At 62.7% G+C, this 17,221-nt stretch overlaps 7 protein-coding genes across 7 annotated transcripts; 3 read left to right on the forward strand and 4 right to left on the reverse strand.

Annotated features, from left to right (window-relative positions):
* Positions 1-110: 110 nt before the first annotated feature.
* On the reverse strand, positions 111-2,369 carry EMIHUDRAFT_464332 (hypothetical protein; the record flags this gene model as incomplete). Its single annotated transcript, XM_005768737.1, has 9 exons — positions 2,234-2,369; positions 2,041-2,160; positions 1,911-1,970; positions 1,737-1,815; positions 1,586-1,650; positions 1,391-1,456; positions 965-1,086; positions 758-810; positions 111-229 (listed from the first exon to the last, which is right to left on the reverse strand). The coding sequence occupies exons 1-9, from the start codon at positions 2,318-2,320 to the stop codon at positions 111-113; spliced, it is 771 nt and encodes a 256-aa protein (XP_005768794.1). The 5' UTR covers positions 2,321-2,369.
* Positions 2,370-4,257: 1,888 nt separating this feature from the next.
* On the forward strand, positions 4,258-5,181 carry EMIHUDRAFT_102951 (hypothetical protein; the record flags this gene model as incomplete). Its single annotated transcript, XM_005768738.1, has 1 exon — positions 4,258-5,181. One exon carries the CDS (start codon positions 4,258-4,260, stop codon positions 5,179-5,181), a length of 924 nt encoding a protein of 307 aa, XP_005768795.1.
* Positions 5,182-5,366: 185 nt separating this feature from the next.
* EMIHUDRAFT_210748 (hypothetical protein) lies at positions 5,367-6,185 on the reverse strand (the record flags this gene model as incomplete). The annotated part of the gene is made up of 1 exon (XM_005768739.1): positions 5,367-6,185. The coding sequence occupies one exon, from the start codon at positions 6,183-6,185 to the stop codon at positions 5,367-5,369; it is 819 nt and encodes a 272-aa protein (XP_005768796.1).
* Positions 6,186-7,571: 1,386 nt separating this feature from the next.
* Positions 7,572-8,663, forward strand: EMIHUDRAFT_210750 (hypothetical protein; the record flags this gene model as incomplete). The annotated part of the gene is made up of 3 exons (XM_005768740.1): positions 7,572-8,174; positions 8,291-8,371; positions 8,442-8,663. The coding sequence occupies 3 exons, from the start codon at positions 7,572-7,574 to the stop codon at positions 8,661-8,663; spliced, it is 906 nt and encodes a 301-aa protein (XP_005768797.1).
* Positions 8,664-9,141: 478 nt separating this feature from the next.
* Positions 9,142-9,925, reverse strand: EMIHUDRAFT_210751 (hypothetical protein; the record flags this gene model as incomplete). The annotated part of the gene is made up of 2 exons (XM_005768741.1): positions 9,142-9,199; positions 9,276-9,925. 2 exons carry the CDS (start codon positions 9,923-9,925, stop codon positions 9,142-9,144), a joined length of 708 nt encoding a protein of 235 aa, XP_005768798.1.
* A 309-nt stretch (positions 9,926-10,234) lies between these two features.
* On the forward strand, positions 10,235-10,969 carry EMIHUDRAFT_210752 (hypothetical protein; the record flags this gene model as incomplete). Its single annotated transcript, XM_005768742.1, has 1 exon — positions 10,235-10,969. The coding sequence occupies one exon, from the start codon at positions 10,235-10,237 to the stop codon at positions 10,967-10,969; it is 735 nt and encodes a 244-aa protein (XP_005768799.1).
* A 1,382-nt stretch (positions 10,970-12,351) lies between these two features.
* Positions 12,352-14,171, reverse strand: EMIHUDRAFT_210753 (hypothetical protein; the record flags this gene model as incomplete). Its single annotated transcript, XM_005768743.1, has 6 exons — positions 12,352-12,435; positions 12,835-12,990; positions 13,280-13,372; positions 13,500-13,615; positions 13,699-13,786; positions 14,157-14,171. 6 exons carry the CDS (start codon positions 14,169-14,171, stop codon positions 12,352-12,354), a joined length of 552 nt encoding a protein of 183 aa, XP_005768800.1.
* Between the last annotated feature and the right edge of the window lie 3,050 nt (positions 14,172-17,221).

A 17,221-nucleotide genomic window follows, 5' to 3' on the forward strand; every position in this document is an offset into this window, starting at 1 on the left:
CGCCGAACGTCGAGAACTTGAACCCACCACTGCAGCCTCCCCCCATGAAGGCGGGCACGGCCCTTTCGCACCTCCCCGCCCCACCTGCCTTCCCCCGAGCCGGCGGCGAACTAGTCGTAAATCGGAAGGAACGCGTTCATCCCCTCCGAGAAGACGCCGGGGTCGTTGAAGCGCTTGCCGCGGTCGAGCGTGGCGATGGCGGCGAGGTCGTCGGGCGCGAGCTCGAAGCCTAGCAGCGGAGAGGGGCAGCAACCTAAGGAGCGTTGAACCCTGCGGCGGCGGGGCGGCGCCGGCGTGCGGTGCCGAACAAGTCGAGGTTCTGCGCGAGTCGCTCCGGGCGCGACGACTTCGGGACGACCTGCAAGCCGGAGAAGGCGCCACGCTCTCCTCTCCTCAGAGGGCGGCAAGATGGCGGCCGTAGCGAATCTTGGCAAATCTCGGCGAATCTCGGCGAGTCTCGGCAAATATCTGCGAGTCTCGACCGAGTAGCCTCGCTGCACCGCCCACCGCAGCACAACCTGCGCCGCCGAGACACCTACTGGTGCACCGAGACTCTCAGGCCGCTCCGCTGTGAGCAGAGCGGGCGGCGGCGGCGAGAGCGGCGACGGCGAGGGCGGCGGCGGCCGAGGGCGGCGGTTGCCGAGTCGCTCGGCGATCGACTGGATGACGGGATCGCGGAGGGCTGAGTCTTGCTCGCCCGCCATGCCGAGCTCCACGTACGAGCCCGCGCCTGGGGAGGGAGGGGGGAGAGGGTCACCGCGCGCCGAGGTGACAAAGAAGGGTGCGCGAGGTATGCGCAGCGGTGGTGTGCTGGGGCGGGGCGGGCGGGGCGGGGCGGGGCGGGGTGGGGGAGGGGGCGCGCGGAAGTGGCCGCGCCGAGCGGCGAGAAGCCCGTCACCGCGATGCCGTGCTGCGCCGCGAAGCGCACCAGCTTGGGCTGCTGGTTGTACGGGTGGAGCTCCACCTGAGGTAGCGAGCACGGTGCCGTCGGGAGGAGGTTTCCGCGACGCATCCGACGGCGTGCGGCGCCGCCTGCAGCACCGAAGGCGGCTGCGTGGCCGAGGCGAGCAGGTCGCGAAGCAGCGCCTGCAGAGACGGCTCGGGGTGAGGGGAGAGGCGTCTGTCGCGAGCTCCGGCGGTCGAGAAGGGGCGAGCGCGGTGTTGAAGTTGCAGACGCCGATGTTGCGAGCGAGCCCGGCGGGCAGCGCCTGAGGAGGGGGCGAGGCAGGGGAGGGCCGGTGAGCACGCTAGGGTGGCACGAGAGTCGAGCCGCGCGGCATCCAAAGTGCGAGGCCCGGAGCGGGTGAGTAGAGCGAGTGCGTGCGTGCGTGAGTGAGTGAGCTGAGTGCCGCGCCTCCTCCATCGCCGCCCACGTCGAGGCGAGAGGGACGGGCGCGAGCTCGACGGTCGGGGTGGGCGCGTCCGGGTCGTACACCCACTCGGGCGGGTAGCGCACCTGGCGCGGGGAGGGCCGTGGGGCGGCGGCGGTGCGGGTGTCGAGGGCAGCGGCGGTGCGGCGGTGGGCGGTGGGAGGTGATTGAGAAAAAGGGGCCGGGAGCCGCGTGGCATGTCTCTGCGGGCGCGCCTCAAACGGCACAAACCTTTGCGCGAGCGGGAAGTGCATCAGGAACAGGTCCACGTACTCGAGGCCTGCGCACACGCCGCGGCGCTGGAGGGGGGGTGCTCCTGCGGCGAGCACTCCTCTCGCCTCCCGCAGCGGAGAGGCGGTCAGGCACCGAGGTCGGAGAGGGAGCGGCGCAGCGCGGGAAGGACGTGCTCCGGCGCGTGGTACGTGTTCCACAGCTTGGTCGTCACCTGGCCCGAGGGGCTTCCTGGCTGTCGCTACTCACTCTGAAGGCACTCTCTCAGCGGCGCGAGAGGCGGTGGAAGCGCGTGGGGGCTGAACGCGCCCACAGCTGCTCCCTCGTGACCAGCCCCTCGGCGATCGCGCGGCGTAGCCCTGCTCCCACCTGCGTGCCACCCGCCAGCGTGCTGAGTGCGTGAGGAGGAGGAGCACAGCGCCACAGGACGGAGCCTCGCCTCTGCCTCATTTCCGTAGTCGCACGCACAGTCAAAGTGGCGATAGCCAGCTTTGATGGCGTCCACCACGGCATCCGCCGTTGTCTCCCGCGGCACCTTCCAGAGCCCGAGCCCCACGACCTGCGAGCGAGAATGCCGAGGGAAGTGTGCCGCAGCCAGGTGATTGCAAAACGGCGGCAGCGGAAGCCCACACCGGCATCTGGTCCTTCGAAGAACGCAGCGTGAGGGTCTGCATTGCTGAGCACGAGGTTGACGGGACGGCCAGCAAGATGGCGAGCATGTGCGGGACGAGGCCAGCAGGCAACCACCAGCAGGCAACCACTGTCCGGCCCGCCAGGCGAAGAGAGAAATCGACGCGGCTGCTCCAAGAGCCTGTCTGGAGGGGCCAGGATATGCTGCGAGGAGGGCAGAGTTGCGCCGAGAGGCGAGGACAAGGCACAAGGGATCGGCAGGCAGCGGCGTCGTCGCAGAACGAGGCAGAGGAGAGCGAAGCGACAGAGGAAGAAGCGACACGAGAGAGAACGACGAGAGTGGGAAGACAGCGAGGACCGAGGTGGCATGAAGGTTGCAGCGAGAATCGGCGAGGGACTGCGAAGAGAGATAGGAAGAGTTAGGCTGAACAAGCTTTTCCTCTCGCACCCCGTCTCTTTTCCTTTCCTTTTTTCTCTAGAGCACCCTCTTTTTCCCTCTCTGTTTTCCCGGGGAAACCATCAAATTTTCCGGGCTCTGAGCCGAGTCTGAGGCTGGTTTGGGCCCAAAATCAGCCAAATTTTAGGCCAAATCGGCAAAATGCCGGGTATTTTGCGGGTATACCTGGAAAACCCCGGGTATACCCTGAGGGAGGGTGTAGAGGATGTAGAGTGTAGAGCGCTGTAGAGCTGTAGAGATGTAGAGCGCTGTAGAGCTGTAGAGCTCTACATCCGCCGCGGGACGAAGCGGGTGCGTTGTAGAGCGATGTAGAGCGCGATTTTGCTGTAGAGTTTGTTGTAGAGGCTCTACAGCCAAACCGCCGGGAAGGCAGTGACTCAAAGAGGTCGAGTCGCACTAATGGGGTGTCTCCGAGCTTACTGGAGCTCTGATGGACGGCCCTGACTATCCCTGACACACAGAGAATCACTCTGACGGCACAAAACACCCTAACTGCGTCATGACCAGCCTGCCATGCGTCGCCGGTGCCGCATTCATCGCTGTGCTTCTTTAGCAGGCGGTGGACTGTCGGCTGCGAGGGCGGTCGCATTTGCGCGAGGCGAGGCGAGCATTCAGACGCGTTGCATGCGCCATGACTCGCGCCAGCGTGTGCGGGAGCTCCTGGCTGAGCGTTGAGTCCAGGCGAGTTGCGCTGGCTACGATCGCTACGCCGAGCCGAGCTGACGCGCCGAGGCGCCGGCCAGTCGTAGCCGTGAGGCATGCCACAGCAGCAGAGGCACCTGCCACCCATTGGGCGGGCAGACAGAAGGCCAGGGCAGCACTGGCAAGTGCAACGCGCCTCTCATGTCACCGTGCCTCGTTCGCCGCTTATGATGTAGAGTTTGTTGTAGAGATTTCACGCTGTAGAGGGCCTCTCGCTCTACAACGCACCCGCTTCGTCCCGCGGCGGATGTAGAGCTCTACAGCTCTACAGCACTCCGGAGCGCTCTACATCTCTACAGCTCTACAGCGCTCTACACTCTACATCCTCTACACCCTCCCTCAGGGTATACCTGGAAAATATCCTGGCTGCGTGGGTATCGTGCCGATTTCCTCAATTTTGCCTCAGATTTTGCCCCAGACCAGCTCTCAGACTCAGGGAAACTCGCGAGTTTCCAGAATGGAGCACCAAACACCCTCTGTTTTCCCTGGAAATTTCCGGAAACGCAAAGTGCTGGGGGCCTGGGGCCCCTCTGTTTTCCTTTTTGTTTGCCGGAAAAGCTTGTGCAGGCCAAAGGGAGAGGCAGACGCGAGACGCCCAAGGCTGGGCGACGGATAGCGCACCACACCCCTCTTCTTAAAATCCCTGTGTGGTGGCGGCGTGTCCTCCCATCCCTCCCTTGCTTGGGTTGTCTGTTTTCTTTCTTTCTTTATTGCCCCAGCCGACCCGCTACCTCGCGGGGGCTCGGGTCTTGCGGCCATGGGTCTCTGCGGCAAAAAATAAATAGAGGCATCTCTCCAGGAGAGATGGGCGACGCACGAACCCAGCAGCGGAGTTCGATTTCTCTTCGCCAGTTTCCTGGGCGCCGTATGGTCCGCGTCTTCCACAGCGGCGGCAGGTACCTGGTGTGGCAGCCGCAGGACATCTACGACCTCCGTGCGAACCACCGCATCGTCGGCGCGCTGATTGGAGCGCCCAACCAGTGCTGCAAGGGCGTCGCCGCAGAGCCCAGCCCGCCGCTCGCGCTCTCGCCGGAGGAGGTCGTGCTGCTCGCGGAGCTTGGCGCCGTCTCCGTGCTCGAGTGCAACGGCTCCGCGCCGCCTGCCGAGGACGTCCCAACCTTTGGCGCGGCCGCCGCCGCGGCAGCCGGCGGCAGCAGCGGCGGCGGCGACGGCGGCGGCGACACGAGCGGCGGCGCCGAAGCGGGCGGCGGAGGACTCGTCCTGCCAAAGACGGGCTTCGTGTCGATAGCGCGCGAGTGCTCCGACTGGCGCGAGGCTTCTCTGCCGCCGCTGACGGCCGAGGCGCTGCGGGAGCGGCACGCCGAGCGGCGGCCGCAGGTGCGCGTCTTCCGCGCGCTGTGGGACGCGGGCTGCTACCTGTCGTGCGGGCTCAAGTTTGGGGGCGACTTCCTCGCCTACACCGACGACCCGATGCGCTGCCACGCCGCCGCCGTCGTCACCGTGCTGCCCGCCCCGCCGCCGGCCGGGCGGGACGCGTCCGCGACACGTCCGCCGGCGAGTCCCCTGCGCGCGGTGCAGCTCGGCTGCCTCAGCCGGATGGCGGCGGGCGCGCGCAAGCTGGCGCTACTCGCCTTCGTCCCGAGCGGCGCCGACGGCCGGGTGGACTTCCGCGCCATCGACGGCGCGCACAGGGTGGTGCCGTTCGAGGCGGCCGCGCTCGCGGGGTGGGACTTTGGAGAGTGGAGGGACGAGGCGAGGGGGGCGGGGGCGGGCGCCAAGCGGAAGCGGAGAGGCAGCACCGGCGTGGATCTGCACCTGAAGGTGAGGTGAGCCCGGTGTTGTCGAGCGCCACGACGATTACGACTTACGAGCGATGCCCCAGCCGGCGCCGCGCCCCCCCCCCCCGTTAAACGCGAGAAAAAAGAAAACACGCAACGCCCAAACCGAAAACACGACCGTCGGCTCTAGCATACGTGCCACTGCCAGGATGATACGTGCATTTAAATCTCAACCGCTCACGTCGACGACGAGGCCAACGTGCTGTAGGGCGGCGCGCCGACCAGTTCCCCGCCCAGTTCTCTCGGCAGGCAGGCCTCGCCCACACATTCACGCAGCGTGGCGTGTGCCTCGGCGGCCGCCGCCCACGAGAAGACCGACACCTTCTTCTTGGTGCCCTCCGCCACGAAGGCAGACGCGGCAGCCCAGAGCGCCGAGAAGGCGCGCGGCGCGCCAACGACGAAGATGGTGCCAACAGTGTGCGGGAAGTGGTCCGAGTCGAGTTTTGACATCTCCGAAAAGACCTGCAGCAGCTTTCGAGACGCCAGGTGGCGCAAGCCCAGCCCGTCCATGTCGAAGACGAGCACCGCGCGAGGGTCGGCGCCCTCGCTCGCGAACCCAGCCTCATCCACCGACACGCGGATGCGCTCATTCACCAGCACGTGCGCGCGCATCACCTCGCCGGCAGAGTCCGTCATCACTCGCGTCAGCTCGGTCAGGTCCCAGGCGCCAACGCGCTCGATCATCAGCGGCCGGCCGGCGCGGTCGCGCGAGAGCGAGTAGAGCAGCTTTGGCCGCAGCGCCTCCTCAAAGGCGGAGAGCGCGTCGTCGGCGAGCATGGCGCCGCCGACCGCCTGGCTCTCTCGCCAGCGCGCGGTGCGAAGGAGGAACGGGAGAGCCTCAGCCGCGCCCGGTTTCGCCGAGGCAATGCCCGCAGCGAGGTAGCGATGGCACACGGACGGCCCGAGCGCCCACTCGCGCGAGGAGGCGTCGAGGTCGGGCGCAGCAGCCACAAGAGCACGTAGCTCCTCAACCGCAGCCGCAGTCGGCGTCTCCATCCGCCCGCTGCGCCGTCGCCGTCGGAGCGTCGTGCTGCCCTGCGTCGCGACCGACCTAAGAGAGGCCACCCAGAAAGCGCTTTGCAAAAAGGTGCCGCGCGCAGGTGTATTCTTTTTTTGCTTGGGCGGCCCTCATGCTGAAATTCTGGAAAAACCCGGCCGGCCCCTGCCCCGCCCCTACCTACCTACCTACCTACCTACCTTACTTATGGGAAACTAAAAAAGAAAACACTCGATGGGTGAAGGTGGGGTACTATACCAACTAGAGTGATGGTTGGTGGTACTCTCCTGCAACCACAGTCCTTCTTGTGACATGGCAGGCCACTCTCAAGCCCTACAAGCATCAGATCACCCCATTTGGGGAGGGTTGACATCGTGATTTCCGCGGAAAATTTCTTTTTCTGCTGTGAAAATTCCAGCTTGAAGAGAGGGAAAACCCCGACGGGAGGGCCCAGACCTACCCTCCGGCATGAGGGCCGCCCCAAGCAAAAATAAACTACACCTGCCGCGCGGGGTTCGACGTTTTTGGCTGGTAAGGTATGGTATTTCACGGATCTGGCGCCGCGACCATACCCCACCCGCGCAGGACATGGCCTCTGGCCGGCAGGACCATCCCTCCCCCCGAGGGTGTAACGGCCATAACGGCATCCGGTAACGGACGTAACGGATGGTCGTATGGTCGAACGCTCCCGGTACCCGGATCGAGCTGACCGCGGCGCCAGCAGACCTTAATGTTCAGGAAAGGGACTTCTCAGGCTCATAGCAGGTCGTCACTGTCATAGATGGGCCAGATAGTGCCAGGAAGCAGGATGCGTCCCGCTCGCCCACAAAACGTGAGAGAGAGAGAGTGAGTGAGAGAGAGAGAGAGAGCAAAACGTGTGTTTGCAAAACGTGCCGAAAGCGTTGCCGGTGTGGTGCAGACCAGCAGCATGACCATACCCCTGGAGAGGGCCGCCAGCCTGACCATACCCCCCCACCCCTCGAGGAGGCCGCCTCCGGCGGCCAGGACCATACCCCCCCACCCTTTGGCCGTGACCCTACCATACCTTACCAGCCAAAAATGTCGAACCCGGGCCGGTGGTGTTTTTGTGAGAGAGATTTTAGAAAACCAACAAGAAATCACGGCTGCCACAGTGATTTGGGCTCGGCAGCAGCCCTGCGCTTTCTCTTTTTCTGAAAAAGGGGTTTTGCTCGCCTTCCCTGGGTCCCCGTGTTGCATGTCTGACTGTCACTGTGCTATTTCCTCCCGCTGTGATTCTGTGTGAGCTTAAGTGTCTTGTTTGCCAGTCCCTTTCTCCTATTTTTCTCCTCCTTTTTCCTTCTGTGGTTGTGTGAAACGTTCTTGTTTTCTTATCACCCTATCTGTGAACAGCCTGGTCGGCCAGCATGCTCCTCGCCGCGACCGGCCCGCTCCGGGTCCTCGGCCTTCAGGTCGAGCTTCTTGCGGGCCAGACGGAGGCAAACCTGGCGCGCGCCGAGGCGCTGATTCGGGCCAACCCTGGCCACCGGCTTTATGTGCTGCCAGAGCTGAGCAGCCACGGGTACTGCGACGAGGTGCTGTCGCAGCTCGACCCCACTCGGCCAGAGCGGCCGGCGCAAGACGCCGAGTCGGGCAGCGTCACGGCTTTCTTCTGCCGGCTCGCACGCGACGTCGACGCCCACATCAGCTACGGCTTCCTCCGCGACGCCGGAGCCGGCCGCACCTGCATCTGCCAGGCGGTGGTCGACCCTCGCGGCCAGCTGGTGCTCGCGTACGACAAGATGCACCTCTGCGACATGGGTGACTGCAGCGAGATTGCACACGGCTGCTCGCCGGGCGAGGGCGAGCTCGGCGTCTTTGAGTGCGACGGCGTCCGCGTCGGCGTCACGATCTGCTATGACCTCCGCTTCCCGGAGCTCTACCGCGCTCTCGCGTGGGACGCGGGCTGCGACCTCATCCTGCACCCCGCCGCGTTTGTGCGCGACGCCACCTTCCCGATGTACCACCAGGTGGGACGCCGCCGAGAGGAGGCCTCCGTGGCTGGTTCCACGCCGCTGGCAGCCCTCAAAGCCAGCACGCTCAATCAGCGCCTCTCACAGCCAACGCCCTCACCCTCGCGCCCAAGCAGTTTGTTGCGACTCGCGCCGTCGAGAATGGTGTCTACCTGCTCTCTGTCAGCTACGCGGGCGAGCGCTTCGGCTCGTCGGTCGCGCGTCTTCCACAGAGGAGCGGGATGTGTGTAGGGCACGTCCCTGACATGCCCACGACATGGATAGGTCGCGTGCCCGCCCTGGATCGGCGACGTTCCTGGCCTCGCCGCGCCGCTGGCGGCCGCGTCGCTCGGCACTGCGGAGGGCGTGCTCCCTCTGGTGGTCGAGCCCAGGCACCTTGAGGCCGTGCGCCGCGCCTACCCCTACCGGAGGGACGTGCACCCGCGGCTCCGGGCTCCTCCCGCCCAGGGGGATCGACGTCTGCAGCGAGAGAAGAGTGGGAGGTGAAGGGGTGGGGGGTGAGACCTGATTCCTGATCGCTGATATTAATAACAATAATAATGGACATTGATCCGAGCTGCGGCCGTGTGGTGGTGGTGTGCGTGGGGGAGCGGAGATTGGACTGGAATGTGGAAAATCCCCATAGTCGGTCTGAGGATGCCCGCTGGCGCTGCGTCTTTTACTATCTAGATATAGATAGAGGATAGGAACACCCGACCATTACATTACTTGCACCGCCCAGAGGCACACAGCGCAGACAGGTATATACTTGGTAAGGCATGTTCGGTTTGCGTTTGTATGCGTTCGGTTGGACGTTGGCGATGCACCCAGGGCGAGTGGCCACATCGATGTGCCACATGCGGCATGGCGGCCGCCGCGCGCCGGCGTTGGGCCGTTGCACGGTCCCGATAGCCACGCAAAATTGCAGCTCAGGACGCCGACACTACTGCAACTACGACTCGCTACTGTGGGAAGGCCCTGCACTTCAGCCATCGACTGGGAATTCTCGCATGCGCTTGATACTCTGCACAAGATGGTAATCCCTGCGAGCCACCAAGTCGCCATGCAGAGTGGAAGACGCCTCCGCCACCTCGCTCATCAAACGTGGCCTCAGAGTACCAGACTAAGCTGAGTCCCTTCGAGCGAAGAAGCTGATGATGCGTGCTGTAGTTCAGCCCCGCGTCCTCTTCTATCAGGACCATGACGATCTGCGTTCCGAGCATCTCAGCAACTGTGCCCGTCAGCACGTCTGTGATACACCCCTCACAGTCTATGAGCAATGTATTGAAGCGCCACCCAACGCGCTGCTCGATTTCCCTGATACCAATGTTAGGCAGCACACGCCCTCTGCGGTGGAATGGGGCCGTCCTGGTGCCATAGTGCAACATGTTTCGAGGGTCAATAACATGCGGCCGGTCTGCAACGGTGCCATGCACGATGTGGAAGCTGCAATTGTGGAGGGCACGGTTGTGCAACAGGTCGTCGCGGACTCTTGAGTCGGGCTCAACTGCGACTACTCTACCGGAGTTGAGCGTCGCTCGGGCGAGGTTACAGCTCGTCGTCCCGTAGCGCGCTCCAAACTCAAGCACGGCGTCGGAAGGACGAACGAGGGCCCGAACCAGTTGCCATTCATCCCATTCCATCCCACACCATATTGTCCCACGAAACGTTGGGCAAGGCGATCGGTGCCTGAAGCGGCTCCCTTCTGACTCCGGTGGTGCGTCTGCAAGCGCCATTGGGAAGCCCGGCGACTTCGTAAAGGCTTGCATGGGGGGATGTGACTCCCGTGACGAAAAACGAATTTTACCACCACGCGGAACGCATCTCCATCGCTTCGGTGAAGGGGGTGAAGCGTGCCATCCTCGATCGCCGTGCAAAGCTCGCTTCCGAGCTCTCACGCCGCGCGTAGGGCCCTTAGGGGCCTAGAGAACACAACCCCCTCTCTCTTTTCTCCCATTGCCATTTTTTTCCTCAAATGAATATTCTGTATCGGAATTATATAATTCCCAGTTAATAATGATATCGGAATTATCTGTATCGCTTCGCTTCGAATGGCGTGCTGACCGGCCGAAGCTCAAATGACCGTGACAAAGGGGGATGACAGGTCCAATGGCTACGGCTTCCAGAAAGGGCAGTGGGAATTTGATGCCTCCGTGGTTGCCAACTGGGACCGCGAGGTGACGGGGCACATTCCCGACTACTGGAAGCTGCTCCCGAAATTCGCCGAGGTGGTGGACCGCATCCATGGTACGGACGCGTCCGTCCTGTTCTACAACACTGGCCCTGGCAACCATCTCGATCCCTATGTGGAAAGAGGGTGGCGCACTGATCGGCTGCACGCCACCCAATACCAGCAGCCGGTGCTTGACGCCTTCGTGAAGCGCTTTCCGAGCGTCAATGTACAGCTCGTCGATCAAGCCTCGCGTCCCTTTCTTCCCACAAAGCTGGACAGAGAGTTTGACGTCGTCTCGATTCATTGGGCCATGCACTTTGAGCCACCAGACACGCGCCCCACTCTGATGCGTGACGTGTTTGACGTCCTCAAAGGAGGAGGCACTTTCCTTTTGACAGAGAAGACTTCGCAACCACAAGTGATTGAGGATATGTACTACGACTACAAAAGGGCGCAGGGTGTCACTGAGGAAGAGATCCAGAAGAAGCGCGCTGCGATTGTTGGAGTGCTTGAGACTCGCACCTCGCTCTGGTATGAAGAAAAGTTGGCGGAGGCGGGGTTCGTTGACATCACAGTGTTGCATGCCACCATAGGCTTTGTGTCTTGGCTTGCACGCAAGCCTGCCAATGATGCAGTCTAGACCCAGCAAAAAAAGGGCTGCACTGAACGGCAATGACGCACGCGGGTGCCAGTGGTTGTGGCATCCAATCAGTGCCCGCAGTCATGCGACACGTCGCCTCTCACTGGTGTCTAGCTACTCCCTACTGTATGGGACTGAGCCCTGGTCTGACAGACTGACAGCAAACCCCGGACAGCGCCTGACAGTGCCCGACAGCCTGACAGCGCTGACAGCACTTTCTCTGACAGTCTGACAGCACGTATCTGACAGCCTGACAGCAGAGCCTGACAGGCGAGGTGACCCGTCGCTGTCAGGCCCTAATGTGACAGCCTGACAGCTGCCTGACAGCCCGACAGCACACAGTGGCCTGACAGCAGCGCTGACAGCCTGACAGCAGCACAGACCGTACACAGACCCCGTAGAGCCTCTTTCTTATGCCCCATGAGGGTATAACAAAATTACATGCAAAGACATGTGAGTGTGGTCCATGTCCATGTCCATGTAGTCATGGGATGGTCATGGGTCTCTCTTTCAACCCTCCCGCCCCACCTCTGCGGACCCCTCTCCAGCACCGGCGGCTGTGCTACTACAAATGAAGCTACCAGCTAGCCTTCTGGGGCCCTACAGTCATATGCCTACGGCGTCTGGGTGGGGGTGGCCGCCGCCGTCTGTGCCGCCGCCGCCGCCTGTGCCTCTGCGCCGCCATCTGCGCTCCCCAGGCGGCCGCCCCTGCCGGCGTGATCACGCCGTAGGAGGGGGGCAGCTGCGTACCCGCTGGTCTCCTCTTGATAGTGTCATAAGTGTGGCTGGTGTGTGTCAGAGCCTGACAGCACCCCGACAGCTAGGGCAGCCCGACAGCACCACCTGACAGCACCTGACAGTAACAGCCCAACGTCTGACAGCAGCAGCAGCCTGACAGCTCTGACAGCTCCGACAGCGTCTGACAGCAACACCCGACAGCTCCGACAGCACCCGACAGCTACAGATCACCTCGCCTGTCAGACACGCACCCGACAGCACCTGACAGCACTGACAGCACCTGACAGCTGGTCTGACAGAGGCACCTGACAGTGCCTGACAGCCCGACAGATCACCTTCCTGACAGCACCTGACAGCCTGACAGCCAGGGCTCAGGTATGGGACACGAAAAAATAATGGCCGACTCGGGTACTAGACTTGGGCGTCTTGGGCTGCAGAGTGCAGTGGCAAGGTTAAATCCACGTGTTTACTACAGTTTGTGACCCTCAAAGAAGCTCCCAGGCCTCATTTTACTCATGTACATGTCGCGCCCTTACTCTCGAGTACGACTGTACTGGAGGGCGCACCACGCCTCTCGAAAAAGCGCGCGGCCCGGCACTGCGGCATAGCACGGCCGCGCCTCCCGCTCCAGCGCTCCACGCACCTCAGGCGCAGAGCCGCTTGAACTCGGCGCGCAGCGTGCGCACAAAGACCGAGAAGTCGTTGGTCTGGTTGAGGCTCTCGACCAGCTGCGGCAGCGCCGGCACCTTGACAGAAGGGGGGGGGGGGGGGCTGGTGAGAGAGAGGGACGGCACGCGGAGAGAAAGTGGAAGCAGAGAGGGGCAGGGGGGGAGGCGGGCTGTGCGTCGCGCGCCCCCGGCTCCCACTGCTCGATGTGGTAGCGGTCGGCCCCGTCCACCAAAACCAGGAAGGAAAAGGCCCCCGAGGGAACCCCCCCCTATGGGTCCCCGTGTGCAGGCTCAGCCCCTCTGCCCTGTGGGGAGGGCGGGGAGGGGGCGGGAGGGGGAGGGCCCCCCTCCATTTTGGTCAGGATGAGCCCCAACCGCTCGTCTGCTCCGGGGGGGAGGGGAGGGGAGGGGAAGGGAATCTCGGCAGGAGTCCCGGCAGTCGGCCCCTCTGCCGCTAACTGCCGCCTCTCTGCCGCCTCTCTGCCGCCTCTCTGCCGCCTCTCTGCCGCCTCTCTGCTGCGTCTCGCCTCCGACGCGCTCGAAGTCGAGTGCGAGCAGCTGCTTGTACATGGCGCACCCCTTTTGCAGCTCGGCGAGCTTGGACTCCTTGCCTGCCTGCGGGGCACCGGCCAGCGATCCGCTGCAGGGGAGGGGAGAGAGAGAGAGGCCGGAGAGAGGAGGAAGCGGCGAGGCAAGGGCGAGGGCCCATCTCCCGCCTCTCCGCCGTGTGCAGGGAGAGGCGGCCGCCTGCGACTGCTGCAGTGCCGCCTCTCGCTCCGCCATGAGCTGCCGCTGCCTACAGCGGAGAGGATCCGAGATGGAGATCTCGCCGAGATCTCGCCCGTGCGCAGCCGCCGCCCGGTCGACGCTCTTGCTCTCAATCTCGGCGAATCTCGGCGACTACTCTCGGCGGGTCTCTCGCTCTTCGCTGCCCCTCGAGGCTCTTGCTCAGCTTCGCGTGCTCCGCGGGCAGCAGCGCCTCCTGCGAGCTGAGCACCTGCCGCGGGAGGTAGAGTCGCAGAGGTGCAGCCGAGGCGCAGCCGAGGGGCAGCGGAGAGAGCGGCGCCTCGTCGGCGCAACCTCCCGCGATCTCCCGCAATCTCCCGCTATCTCGAGGTGTGCACCTCCAGCTCCTGCCGCAGCTGCTCCGCCCTGCTCCGCTCCTCCTCCGAGCTCTGCCGCAGCGCGTCGCCGGCCGCCAGCGCCGCGCTGAGCTCCTCCTTCTTGCTGGCGAGGTTCTCTGCGCGCGGCGTGGGAGGAGGGTGGAGGAGGAGAGGAGAGGAGGGGAGGAGGAGGAGGGGAGGAGGAGGAGGGGAGGCGCACCCTTATCGCCCTCGAGCGTGCGTTGCGCGTCGAGCGTGAGGGAGTCGACGATGTGCTTCTGCTCGGTGGTCCAGCGCCGGAGCTGCGCCTAGCGCGGGCAGGCGGCGGCGGCGTCGCAAAGGCATATACGACGCCCAGGGCTGCGTGTCCAGTGGCGAGGGCGACGGGCGACGGCGAGGGCGCTGGCGTGGCGGCGCTGCTGCGCCGGTGAGAGGTCTAGAGCCGAGGAGGCCGCAGCAAACGGCAGCGAGTAGGGCGTTGGTTGCGAGTGGTGCGACGCCGGACGGAGACGCGGGGGGCGGTGTGTGGATTGGAGGCGGCGGAGGGCAGGCCTGGCATTCGATCATCTCGGCGCGCATCTCCTCGTCGACGCGGTTGACGACCTCCGCCTGGCGCGGAGGGAAGGCCGCGGCTCGGCGGCGGGCTGGGATAGCGAGCGGACCGCTGCGTGCGCGGACCGCTGTCTCGGCCATCGCAACGAGTCCAGCCAGGAGTCCAGCCAGGCGACGGTTTACACGCGATTTTTCGAGCGCGCTCGGAAAAGAATTCTTCAGACGCGCCTCTCTCACAGCACACTGGCACGACAAGGGCGCGGACTGGCGCGGACTGGCACACACACAGGCTCACCTCGGAAAAGAATAATTGTGGCTCGCGACGGGCTTTTTACCCTGCGTTCTCGCACAAGGAGTGCGAGGTATCTCGTCTGTCGCCGTCCCAAACTGTCACTCCCCTTTCTCCCGGCCGGGGTGGGGCGCGCGCGGGGGGCCGGGGGCGGCGGGTGTGCGGGATGTCTGAGAGAGAGATTTTTAGTACTACCAAACAACTCTAACACTCACACGTCATTTGGGGCTGGAGCCCTGTTCACGCGCGCGCGAGACGTGCAGACAGGGTTGCCAGGTGAGAGCGAATGGCGCGGTTCACGCCTCGCACAACAGAGAGATTTGTTTTGATGTCTGTGTTGGGCTCGGCCAGGTTTTCCGGAAAACAAAAAGGAAAACAGAGGGCCCCCAGCACTTTGCGTTTCCGGAAAATAATTTCCAGGGAAAACAGAGGGTGTTTGGTGCTCCATTCTGGAAACTCGCGAGTTTCCCTGAGTCTGAGAGCTGGTCTGGGGCATAATCTGAGGCAAAATTGAGGAAATCGACAAAATGCCCAGGCGGTCGCAGGGTAATTTCCAGGTATACACGGGTTCTCCGCGAAATTCCCGGCATTTTGCCGATTTGGCCTAAAATTTGGCTGATTTGGGGCCCAAACCAGCCTCAGACTCTCGGCTCAGAGCCCAACATTTGACGATTTCCACGCAGTTTTCCCGGGGAAATAGAGAGGAAAGAGAGGGTGTTGTAGAGAAAAAAGGAAAGGAAAACAGACGGGGAGAGAGAGGCAAACCTGGCCGAGCCCAATGTCTGTGGGCCCGAGAGCGATGTGCGTGTGTCCGCGCCTTGCGTTTGTTTCATAACATCGAAGGCTACATGTACATGTAGCTCAAAGAATAATTTTCTCGGGACTGGCGCGCACTACTCGAGTAAAAGGTAGGTAGGCTACCAACATACATAGGTAGAAAGGTGAAGAACAGCCAGGCTCGGACTGGACACCAACGCGGTATGGGTGGACGCGAGACAGATGATGACGACACGCACGAGCGACACACAGACACAAACAAGCTCACAAGACACACAGCCAGCTGGCTGCCAAAAAAAGGTATTTCGGAAAAAAGATTTTTCTCGCCTGTCCGAATTTTCCTCGAAATTCCTAACAATCGCCTCGCCGCTCCACAATGCCTTTCTCCGTTGCCTCCAGCCGCGCGGCGCCATCGTCCTCGACCCAGTGCCGGCCTGTGACAAGCTTGGCAGCTCGCGGATCGACGATCGACACGAGCTGCTGCCCGGCGACCGCCGCTCGCCTTCGACGACCGTCCTAACAATCGGCGGTGAGCGGCCACCTCCTTGGACCAGCGCTGGTGTTATACAGCAACGATTGTTAGGGGACGGAAAAATCCAGTCGCTTTGCGGCTGCCGGACGATGGCGAGAACGTGCGTCACGAGCTTCTGTGTGCGGTGGCGGGCGGGGAGCGGAACCAAGCTTGTCAAGGACGCACAGAGGGTGGGTCTTGAGGATGGCGAGCGATCTGGGTGCAAGTGGTGCACTCCAGGCGTGTACGACCACACCCATATTGTTAAGACAACGTGAAAAATCAAGAGGCTTTCACGAGATACACTACAATAATAAATAATTTTGTGCCTAGGAAGAAAAAAGAATTTTAGAGTCATCTAAAATGACAACCACAAGGCACGGGATGACATAACAGAAACGCGATCGCCCTTCGGTGCAACAATCATTCAAACCGCACCGCGGCATTGGGCCAGGTACCAATTTTGTCGAATTTATTTCAAAATCTGCAGGCGCGGAGCGCCTGCGAAAATTTTGAAGAAATTTGCGGCCGGGCCTGATTTTCAACAATATCTTTCAAATTTGCGGTGTGGAGTTGGGGGGTGGGTTAGGTTAGGGTTATTAGGGTTAGAGGGTTTGGGTTAGGGTTAGGGTTAGGGTCAGGGTTAGTCTTGTTGTGTCTGTATATGCCAGCGTTGCAGGGTTCTGCGCTGGGATCTGGCCCCACAGCGCCGACGACTGAGACTCAGCCCCGCACGCTGACCTAGGGTTAGGGTTAGGGTTAGGGTTCGGGTTAGGGTTAGGGTTAGTCTTCCTTGTGTGTTTGTATATGCCAGTGTTGCAGAGTTCTGCGCTGGGATCTGGCCCCAGCGCCGACGAGTAAGACTCAGCACCGCACGCTGACCCCACCAAATGCCGCCTCAGGGCGCCAGGCCGCCAGCCACCTCTTACACGCGGCCGGCGCCCTCTCGCGGCAAAAGGGTCGAGCGAGCGCAGGCAGAGTCGCGATGTCTGCGCACCCGCGTGCCGATGGGCGGCACACGCAACCGAGAGAGGCCCTGTCACGCCGCCAGTAGCGTTCCGCACTCCCCAGCCACGCCACCAATTGCCGCCTCAGGGCGCCAGCCACCTCTTACACGCGGCCGGCGCCCTCTCGCGGCAAAAGCCAAAAGGGTCGAGCGAGCGGGCAGAGTCGCGATGTCCCTGCGCACCTGGGTGTTCGCCGCCTATATGCTCTATCCTGTGCCAAGACGGACACGTTTTGACAATCAAAATCTACCTCAAAATTTGCGTCCGCCCCTCGAAATTTGCTGATCAAAATTTGCGGTGAATGATGACGTCAAAGCAACCCGAATAATAATAGCCATTGCTCCCTCAGTGTAAACGACTGTGAATATCGAACTCCCCCATTCACACCTAGTCACCGTGGCCCAACTGGGGTCAAGCCTGCAGTAGGGCCCTTAGGGGCCTAGAGAACACAACCCACTCTCCCTTCTCTCCCAGTAAGCTAAAAGTACAGTACAGTACACATGTAGTCGGCCCCGTGAAACCTCTCACAGGTAGGTAGGTAGAAAGGTGAAGAACAGCCAGGCTCGGACTGGACACCACAGTCTGCTGTGAGAGCCCCTGTGTGTGA

This window comes from Emiliania huxleyi (assembly GCF_000372725.1).
Source record: "Emiliania huxleyi CCMP1516 unplaced genomic scaffold EMIHUscaffold_45, whole genome shotgun sequence".
Lineage (NCBI taxonomy): Eukaryota > Haptophyta > Isochrysidales > Noelaerhabdaceae > Emiliania > Emiliania huxleyi.